We start from the raw sequence: 10,879 nt of genomic DNA, 5'->3' as shown, positions 1-10,879 counted from the left end.
CATTCTATTAAAGGATTGTCCTTAGATTCATTACAGAAACAAACATTTTTTGGTGCCAATCTGGTGTACAGTCTCTTTAACAATGTACATCAAAATATACATTACTTAGATGTAGAGATTATCCGCTACAAACACTGAACATTTTATGGCAATAGTACCGGTATTTACGGTGCAAAAGTTTCAGGGGTCTGAACACGGTCATAAACGAAGTTCCGGCTCACGTCCAATACATCAGAACAAAGTGAACAGCATCAATGACCTCAAACTAGTGTTTTTCAATAGACTCGCTGTCACACTGAACACTACATTAGTGGGGATGAATCCATTGGTGCCAGAAAACATTGCTATACCACTCAGAATTATATAATTTGAGATTTCACTGTGCGGAGACTGTCAGCAAATGAAATCGACTCTTTCAAATGAGTTTTGATTTTGGGGAAGATGGCAAAATCAAAAGGTGCTTAATCTGGAGAAAACGTTGGCTGGGAAATTGTTTCGATCCAAGGACAGCGATCTCAAAATGTGTCGTCTCTGCAGTGTGCAAGATAGTTTTGTTTTTTTGCATACCGGACGTATGTTTCCAGTCATGTGACCAGTGCTGAAAAAACCCTTCTTACACCCCCCATGTAAGATGAGTCACGCGTAACAATGCGCCACTTATTATTTCTTTTATTGCATGGTTTATGAAAAGAATAGTATGCCATTTCAATAAAGCGCAATCAAATATATATGTATGCAATAATGAAAACTAAAATTGAAAATAAATAATCCTAAAATACACGAGTTTTAGTTCTTTAAAATTACTACGCTTTATGACGTCCGTTAACCAAATCGCATGCGCTTTTTGGTGTAATGTACAAAAGTTTGATTTCTTAATCATTTTTTCCACAAATTGATAATTTCGTGCATGCCCTCTGGTCGGATTTTTCTTTACGTACCGGAAACACATCATAGATAGTTATAATATCAAGTTCAAAAACATAATCCTGCCTTGCTTTAGTAATCTGCATTTACACTCGTGACAAATTGGGACAGCGAGAGACAGTGTGGCTAATAATTATCCCGTCTAATAAATACGAATATGAACTTTCCGCAACTCTATGACATGTGGTCTTGGGAGGTGGGGATATGCTATGTTCTAACATGACCAATTGTGATTTCATCTCGGGGTCATAGAACAAAAAGCCACGTCATGTCAGTCATTATTATTCTATTCAATAGGGACCTTTAAAGAAAAGTCCTGGGGTCATGGACAAGACATTCTTTTTCATAATTGTTAAGTGAATGTAGAAGCCAACCAGCATGTAGCTGCAAGCTATTTTTATTTAAAAATTAAACTGATTTGTAAAAATAACGAAGAAGTATATTAATGCAAGTTATGATTATATAAATCCTTAGCATAGGCAAGATTTAGTATTCAAGTTTAATGAGTTAATTGAAATGATCTCCTAATCCAGGAATGTAATTGACCTGGCAGCTCGAGGGCTGAAACCATTTCAGCCATGGGTTCTAGGGCTACTCTTGAGGTCAAAAGCACACTGCCGTAGAAAAAACCCTGACATTTTAGAAGCTCTTTTGAGGAATCTCTTGACTTCAATTTTGAAGCAAACTGGAATATCAACTCTAGCAACAAAATACCTTTTTTTATCAGCTAAAAAAAAAAAATTTTTTTGTAGGGGAGGGGTCCCTGGGCCATTAAATCCGTGGAATTCCGCGGATAAACCACATCCACGTAATCTACATGGACCTAGGTGTCTTTAAAAATATCATTTAACCGTCTGTCCTTTTCTAAGGCATCAGCGACTAAAGTCATTAATGTCACATCGTAATTCCTCTTCCTTCCTCTACCCTTGTCACCTTCAAGGCTTTCTCTGCAACAACAATGTCTCTAGTGTGTTACAAGTTTTTTTTAAAGATTTAACTTAGTGACCTAGATTTTGACCCCATGTGAACCTCTTTCACAAGATTACAAGCATCCGAGAGTTCACCAAGGCAAACTTTCCGACCAAGTTTGAATATTATCTGACCAATCCCAACCAAAATATGGTGATATAAAATGTGACAAACAGAAGAACGTCATGACAGCAGACAACGCCAATTAAGTATCTCCCTCACGAAACCAGTTCTTTCTCAAAATAATTAAAGTAACTCAATAAAGAGTAATTTTCAAAAACGTTTATGAAAAAAATTGCAATATACATAAATCTGTGTGTCCCATCAAATGAAACATTGATCGGGGAACTGTACAACACATTGTCATGCTATTATATACCCAGACATTGCCCTGAAAAACAGCAGTATCTTTCGCCATCAAAATAATGAACTTATCAATTGATAATAACTCTTAGATCAACATAATGAACTTGTTGATCGACATAGTGACCTTATTGATTGACATAATTAGCTTAATGATCAATACAATTAACAAAAGACATAATTAATTTATCGCAGGTGTATAATTTTTGAGTTTCCCATTGTTTGCATGTCTGTGAAGAAATGACATTTATAAAAATCATGTTTCACTTTATCGGCTTCAATCTTCACAAAATGTATTTGGAATAAACATTTTATACTTGTGTTTGAAATCTGTTCCTAGTACAAATGTTTGATTTGAATATGTCATTAAACTTAATCTTGTACTGTATTCACATTTTCATGCACTGTAATATTTGCATTTTCTTGACCAGTATTCACATAATTTTGCACTGTAGTCATATTTTCATCGACTGCATTCAAATTCTCATGCACTGCAGTCACATGATTTTGCGCTGTAATCAAATGATTTTTCACAGTATTATGTTTGAGCACTGTATTCACATTATCATGCACTGTAGTCATCAGACATTGCACTGTAGTCACAGGATTTTTCACTGTAGTTAAGTGTTTAACTGCATTCCCATATTCAGCTTGAGAAAGTTGCGCCCTGATCTCACTGATATGCGGATCTCCTGTCGCCACGATTGTCTGCATTTTTCCCAACTCATTTACATCCCCTGTTGCAATGATCGTCGGCATTTTCCCTGACTCAGTAACATGCCTCTTCAGATGCTTATCAAGGTTTCCTGAAACATGCATGTTAAGACATCAGTAACCAACTGTATAAAACTGGTTGTGGTTTCAGTTTGGTCTGTTATCAAAAATGTTTATTGATTGGTCAATATTTAGCCAACAAGAACTACTAACCAATGGAATTGTTTCAACTAGCCAAAAGATTACCTGTGGATAACTTATCCAAGTTTTATACAATTGGGTGCCGATGCTCAAATAAGATTGTCATGTTATCCTGCCATTTGGCCATGACGTTAAATCTTAATTCCTAGTAACCCCATATAAGTTTGGTATAATTTGAAAAAGTATAGCTTAGGGATGATTAATATGTAAAATAAACCCAAAATATGTCACAGATAAAGTGATGGCAGTTTGTATTTTTGTTCTTTATTTCAACTGAAGTCTGAAGTGAAATGACCGATTTTTCATTATTTGAAGGTTAAAAGTACATTGACTGATATAATATTTACATATTCAGTCTCAACACATTAAACCTGCTCAAATGATACCATACTTATATGGGGCCACTAGGCATCCAAATTCCACATTATTGTAGACTGGATACCTAAATAGAAACTGCCTTTGACCTATCTGACCCAAAACTTTTTCAGTGGGTGTGTAAGTCATAGTGACAAAATCACCTTAACCTTGCCACAACAGTCATTCCAGTGTTAAACAGGCGAGCAGAATACGCACACAGTTAATTGCTCATATGCTTTGTAAGTACAGGACTGAGGTACTGAGGACATCCAAAAAATATGTTGACACTTTACATAAAAAGTTTGATACAGGTTATAATTTTATGTAAACATATCACAGTAATCATTGGTAGCATTATAAACATGTATAGATGCTTAATAACTAGAAAAATTTCATACCAGCCCTTTTTACTTAAACTGAGCACTCTCTTAGCATTTCATTGTTTAAATTATCAATATACTTTAATGTCAATAAATGTGTCTTCTTTGTATTTTTCTTGCAGTTTCTTCATAAAAATGCATTTACTTATATTCTAATTAAATATGACGAAATGATGCAAAAGTTATAAAGAAAGTCTATGGTTTTTTTGATGGCCCTCGTACACAGACTCATTGAGACCAGGCCCCAATATCACGAAAATACTTAAGTCAAATCTCAAACTCGGTCTCAACTCATGTCACCGTATAAAAGCATAATATTCTTCAAAATCTTCCATGTTTTATACTTTTTGAAAACGTATTTTCTTCTAGAATTTGTTGATAAAAAGATTTTTTCAATATTTCAAAGAAAACTCATTCTAGAGCAAAAAATATACTTGAGTATTTGATAAAGAAAACAGAATTGTACTCATATACATTTTTGGCTGTAGAATAGATTTCCCTTGGAATTTCACCAAAGGCTTTTTCAGCATATTCTATGATAGAATGTGCTTATAAACTTTAAAAAACATATATGATTTTTAATAAATTTTGATGCTATGTGGTACAACGTGTTGAAACTGAGTTTGAGATTAGATTTAAGTATTTTCGTGATATTGGGGCCAGAGGTTGTGTGAATGAGCCCCACCAGGGGAACTTCTCTAGGCCCCTAAAAGAGAATACCTTAACTAGTTTCTACTAAGCGAAAGGATTCGGAGTAATTTTTATCAGCTGATGTGCATTTTATTTCACAAGCCCATTGAATTTTCAGTGCTTTAAGCCCTATGGGCATTTACAACTGTTTTTACAGAGCCCCTGGATTTGATTATAGGACAGGCCTAAATGTTCTGTGTTTCCTAAATGGTCTGTGTTTCCCAAATGGGCAGTTTCCAAATTGGTCTGTGCTTTTCTTATGGTTTGCTTCACAATTTTTTGGTCCTTTTTGAGATGCTTAGAAAATGTGCCCATGGTAAGGCTGTTTCCTAAGGTACCCAGAACAGTCCTTACCTTTGAGAGTGAACTGTCTGGCACAGATGTAGCACTGGAAAAACTTGGTCTCTGTGTGAGTGAGGATATGCTTGTGTAAGTTTCCTTTCAGGCCAAACTTCTTTCCACACACCTGACACTCAAACTCCCGCACACCTGGAATAAAGCAGACAACGAAAGGTAAACTCTTAAAATATGAAGGTTTTCATTATACACACAAATGAGTAAATGGAGGAAGTTCCCTCACAGCCTAACAGCTTATCTGGCACTCAAACTCACTCACACCTAAAATCACACACGAAAAAAACTTGACAAGAGGACCACAACCAGAAACAAGCACTTGTCACTTCATTCGTTGATAAAAGGCATGTTTTGAAAAATGAAAATATAAAAGGAGAGATGTAAAATCATTACAGCTATCTCCTCAATCCTTACAATGATATAGAGCATAATCTAATTCTTAATTTCAGTTCAAGATTGCAATATATTAATTATTTCACTGAATGTACACAAAAAGCCTAGTTTACAAGTAGCAGAGTGGTGGTAAGTTTGGACACTAGGGGCATCATTTGAACACATTCGGTAGAAAAACACTAGAAATGCAACATTTCAACTTCTACCTTGAGCAGCTTAGCAAACAAAAGCAAAATTCAGACTCGGAAAATAAACACCTCATAGACAGGCATCCAGATTAAATTACTATAGCAGCCTTCACAGGTAAATGGTAGGGATTGTAAGTTTTTGTTTAAGTTACCATAACTGTTGTCAACAATATTATAAAATAAATTAAGTTTAATTTAAAGTATAGGACCTAAGTATTTACACTACTGAGAACACTATTTAAAATCCTGTTTTTTTTGGTGTCTAAGTAATGAAAATAAATTCTGTAAATTTCATATTTTGATATATTTTCTATCTTTTAGAATATCAATAACTTGACGTCAACCCCTACAGGTTCAGTTCAGACAGACACACCACAGCAAATAATTTGATTCTGGGACACTCCGCCTCACCATGGTGCACCTCCATGTTTAATGTTGTTGTTTTTAAACTATAATGCATGGACAAGACCATTTCAACCTTTGACCTCTAATGAGGTACAGACCTGGGTCTTGTGCACAACACGCCACCTCATCATCCTATAATTGGTCAAGATACAGCTCCAGCTATGTTCAGTCCAACAGACAAACATTCACAAAAGCGTCATTGTGGCAACATTGTGCTCATCACACTCAGACTCAACAAAAATGATATTTCACTGTTTCAATCACTAAAAGTAGCATTTTATAGTTCTTACTGTCATGAAATTTTAACCTGATCTTGCGTTCAAATAAAACCCTGTGAATACCCATATACAAAGGGAAGCAATCAGTGAACCATTATTTGTAACAAAGGGCAAAGGAAGAGTAACACTACAAAAATACACAACTCTGTGTACAATATTGTCTCCCTTAGAGCATTCTTTTGATAGGGCTTAAAATTTCAAGGGACATAATCCAGTCATGCATGGGCTGGTTTAAGAAAGGAACAGGGATCTCTTGGATATCTAACTACTGTATAAGTTTGATTGATATACAATCAAAACTGAAGACTTTAATCACATTCACAAGCAATTGTTTACAGAGGGACACATGGACATCTGCTACACCAACACAGTAGAGCTAACAATAACACATGAAAAACTCAGGCTTACCAGACTGCCTTGCGGGGTGCCATAAACTATGCCTGTATGTTATAGAAGTAATAATAATCTGGACAAAGGGAGATAACCAACATTTGTGTATAATCCACTTTTGGATATTTAACCCACATGCATGTCTTTAACCCACCTTTATGTATTTAACCCACCTTAGTGCATTTAACCCACCTTTGTGTATGAGTGCATGCTTGTCTCTGTTGCCTTTCAGAGAGAAAGCCTTGCCACACTCGTCACAGTGAAACGGCTTGCTGCCAGAGTGGAGGAACATGTGCTTTCGGAGGTTGCCCTGGCTACCTGCAACAGAAATATCAACAAACATCATGTGGTGAGACTGGACAGAGTAACCCTCCTTTCCCCTTGCATTTTGAAATCTCATTCATTTTCTAAATTAGTTCTAAGGAATGGCCTTTTACCTTGTCCCTGATTTGCTTTAGAATTGAGCTAGTGTATCTTGCTGTAAGCAGTGGAAAAGATGTCTACCCTAGGCAATGCTTTCACCTGATCACATTTTTATTTGCCTACTGGTTATAACTCCTTACTTACTTCTTAAAATTAATATATAACATAACATATAAGTACACTTCATTCAACTCATTGGTTTAAATTTCATTTTCACATGTAGTGTACAATCGTCATGTTACTCTGTTGGTTATTCAGAGATTATGCAGTTAACTTCCGAATGCCAACTGTTTGGTTTAATTTGCAATTATCAACAATAAAAAACTTAACGCCTTACACCAGTGAAATTTTGATAAGTGAAAGTATGGAAATGAAGGCTAAATAGCTGTATAAATTATAAGATGTATTAAGCTAATAATAAGGCCAAAAAATAAACAGCTCACTGCTGTGTGTAAGGCAACCCGATCCTACCAGGCACAACCCCTTCACCCTAGAGTATTTTCCAAATGTTTTGGATTCAAATTTTATTTCTTGTTGATCAAGAAATCCATTGGTGTCTATAACAATTAAAAACATAAAAGAATAATTATTTAATACACAATATACCAAAATGTCATGGTAAGCATTCCTGACTTGCTTTGCTATAATGATTGGGCTTTAAACAAACAAAGGTGTCCCTACCATACCTACATTTATGAGACCATTGCCCGAATCTCAGATTATTTCTTCAAGCCTTATGACTTCTTCTAACATGCTTACCTAGAACCTTTTTACAGACAGGGCAAGTAAATGATGCCTGCTGTACCTTGTCCCATCTGTCTGTCTTATACACGGTGGGGTGATTCTCATGTGTGGCTGCATGAGCTTTGAGCTCTGCCGCCCGGCTCACCGTCACGTCACACAACGAACAACGCCATTCCACTCCACTGCTTGTCATGCACTGTTTATACAGTTGAAACCAGCTTAAGACATCATCATCATCGTCTGTATGGGTGGCTAAGTGAGCTGTTAGTGACTGTTTTGTATCAAAACACTTGGTGCAGAATGCACAAATGTAGTATAGTTCCATTTTTGATTTGCTCTCTGCTTCTGCATTCAGATTTCCACTTGATCCTACATCCAAATTTTGTGGAGTTGTTGATGCCACACTTTCTTGGTCTGTGGTTGACAATGCATCTTGATTAAGATTCAAAATTTGAGCTTTGTCATTGAGATATGACGCCATTCCAAATAAAAGAAAACAGTTAGCTCAAACTTGCTATTTAATGCCCTGTCTTTAACAGCATTCAGCAGAATTGTTGTTGGACCAAATGATTATACTGCCAATTAATGGCAGAACACAAGTGTCAATCTTAATTATTAATTTTCCTTAATATCATTAGAATTTATTCACAAGCCTAAATTACGATATACGTTCAGGAACAATCTGAAAGGAATTGAAAAGAATTTATAACAAGGAGCATTATGCGGCATACATAATAGTATGGCATCCATGCTCCAGATTAACAAAGATTAACAACAGATTATACACTTCACATATGGAATATGCATGAAAATCGTCTTTAAAAAAAAAATAATTCGTCAAACAGTTTAAAATGTATGTAAAATTGGTTTTGTGTATGCTTCAGAAGTGGTAAAGGTAGGTAAAAGAGAAAAAGGCATGTTGTATCCAACGGCGGAGAACTTGAATATTGTAAATGGGACAGAAAAAGCAAGAAACATGGTTAAATAATTTAAGTAATTTTAGGTTTCAACAGCCAAATTTGTAAATTTTGTATGTGTTTATAACCAAGAAATATTTGATGAGAGCAGAAATGTACACATGCTTGTGTCCATAATAGTGCTTTCAAAAAAAAGAACAGGATCAAGTCATTTTAGAGGGACCACATTGTTTTATTTCATAATGATAAGGAACAGATGAAGCCATCCATGTAATCCCAGGAACTTGACAACCTATAGGTTCACCTGCATTTCTTCTCTAGCGATTCCTTGGCATTCTTATATATATTTGTTAAGATGATTGTATGAAGCAAACGTCAACTTTCTAAAGAAAACACTGAAAAATAAAGGTCGACGTTATATTCTATACACGCTCACAGTCTGACCATTGGAATCTATACACCCTTAGTTTTTTCCGTAAAGTAAACCATGAAACTGTTGACTGCGACCATTTCAACTAGTTTTACTTCCGGATAGCCCTTAAAGCTCCCGTTTTAGTATAATAACTCTTTTAAGGAATATAACTTGGACTCTAATGTTCGTCTTCAGTTGAGGCTGTTCAGTTGAGGCCATATAGATTCTAATATTTGTCTTCAGTTGAGGCTGTATAACGTTCAATGTTTGTCCAGGCTGTACTGAATCCTAGTCCAAATAATTTTACGTTGGCGGATTTTTTTTAGATTTTTGATATGGCAAATCCTTCACGTACAAATTGTTTAGTATCAAAAGTGGGTAGTTGTTCCGATTAGGATTCCGGGTTAAAGCATATAGAGTCTATAAAATATCATAAAAAAAGAAATATTACCAGATAATGTTATTTTATATTAGTTCCGTACACAAAAAAATAAATATCCCAACTTATAATTATGAGTTTGACGGCTTTTTTCATTTCATTCTGTCAAAACATAACGATATATACATGAAGGGCACCTGCAAGGCTTCGGGCACAGTTTTAAATCGCTCGGAACATTTCAGCCATGGCCGAGTTGTTACGATTGTATAACGTCTATCTCGAAGCTTTGTCGGAGGAGGCCGAGTTATTACGATTGTATCGAGTTGTTCCCCTTCGCATAATTGTTTTCTGTGTCAGTCAACTTTCGTTTTATTGGAAAGGTAAACAACTTGTTTTAATGCATTAAATGCTTGTTTAGTGCAAAATAACATTTCAGTTACATGGTAAAATATGAATATAACTCTTTATGATCAATTTCAACCATAAAATACTTCACTTAAAACAATTTCAATATTCGATCGAACTTGGAAACAGTGAGATGTAATTGTTTATTTCCTTGCAAAGTATTTATTTATTTAAAATTGCCATCTTTTGTCTTAATTATTATCTGAAATATCAAAAAATGTGGATAAAGAAATTTTCATATATTTTACGACATTTCAATGGGGGTGTATAGATTCCAGTGGTCAGACCGTGAGCGTGTATAGAATATAACGTCGACCAAAAATAAAACTTACCTTTCTGACAAAAGAAGGCAGGCAACACTTGTGCAATTAAGGAGCAGCCAACAACTTTAAGAAGATAATTAGACAAAACGGTTTGCGGTCAAACAGTGGTGACCATACAAATCACTTTATGAGGGAAACTATTGAAAATTGATCTCACCTAATGTAGAAACTATGCCTGTTAACTCTTAAGAGTCTAAATAAAAGAATTCATGTTGGACGACTTTCCGAATCTTGCATGACTTCATGCTGACCGTGTTGAAACTGGAGGGATGGATAATAATTATGTGTTTCTAGTTATTGGTCCCAGCTTGGCCCAATGTCCCAAGCTGAGACGACTTATTCATCCTGTACTTGATCCCCTCTTCCCTCTGTTAAACCATTTGAATTGCTTAGACCAAAACATTTAACACTATTGGGTTTAAAAATTAATAAATATTGTAAGTTCCTGGGTGCAAGCGCTCTTTAGTTACTGAGCAGTAACCGTTTCTTCAACATAAGGTCAAGGTGAACTTGACCTTTGACCTACTTATCTCAAAATCGATAGGGGTCATCTACTAGTCATGACCGACTAGATACCAAGTATGAAGTTCCTGGGTGCAAGCGTTCTGTATAATTATTTATTGAGCAGAAACAAAGTGTGACGGACTGACTGACTAATGGACTGATCACA

The 10,879-nt window shown here is 35.5% G+C and overlaps 1 protein-coding gene across 4 annotated transcripts; it reads right to left on the bottom strand.

Annotated features, from left to right (window-relative positions):
- Positions 1-2,160: 2,160 nt before the first annotated feature.
- Positions 2,161-10,249, bottom strand: LOC128205264 (gastrula zinc finger protein XlCGF57.1-like). Of its 4 annotated transcripts, none has more exons than XM_052906788.1 (5): positions 10,219-10,249; positions 7,789-8,455; positions 6,799-6,924; positions 4,953-5,087; positions 2,161-3,062 (listed from the first exon to the last, which is right to left on the bottom strand). In XM_052906788.1, exons 2-5 carry the CDS (start codon positions 8,252-8,254, stop codon positions 2,629-2,631), a joined length of 1,161 nt encoding a protein of 386 aa, XP_052762748.1. In that variant the 5' UTR covers positions 8,255-8,455; positions 10,219-10,249; the 3' UTR covers positions 2,161-2,628. The 4 variants fall into 4 exon arrangements, with proteins under 4 accessions (XP_052762748.1, XP_052762744.1, XP_052762747.1 ...); XM_052906784.1 differs by lacking the exon at positions 10,219-10,249 and adding an exon at positions 9,554-9,721; XM_052906787.1 differs by lacking the exon at positions 10,219-10,249 and adding an exon at positions 8,983-9,531.
- Between the last annotated feature and the right edge of the window lie 630 nt (positions 10,250-10,879).

This window comes from Mya arenaria, chromosome 10 (assembly GCF_026914265.1).
Source record: "Mya arenaria isolate MELC-2E11 chromosome 10, ASM2691426v1".
In the NCBI taxonomy this organism is placed as follows: Eukaryota; Metazoa; Mollusca; class Bivalvia; order Myida; family Myidae; genus Mya; species Mya arenaria.
The sequence above is the reverse complement of the archived record's forward strand: the minus strand, read 5'-3'. Positions and strand labels throughout refer to the sequence as shown.

What these genes read in the sequence shown, in the direction of transcription:
- LOC128205264 (XM_052906788.1), bottom strand. Translation starts at nt 8,254, where the DNA reads ATGGCGTCATATCTCAATGACAAAGCTCAAATTTTGAATCTTAATCAA. An exon ending in TGTCTGTAAAAAGGTTCTAG is followed by an intron (nt 6,925 to 7,788) that starts GTAAGCATGTTA and finishes TTTCTGTTGCAG; the next exon opens with GTAGCCAGGGCAACCTCCGA. An exon ending in GCATGCACTCATACACAAAG is followed by an intron (nt 5,088 to 6,798) that starts GTGGGTTAAATG and finishes GCTTTATTCCAG; the next exon opens with GTGTGCGGGAGTTTGAGTGT.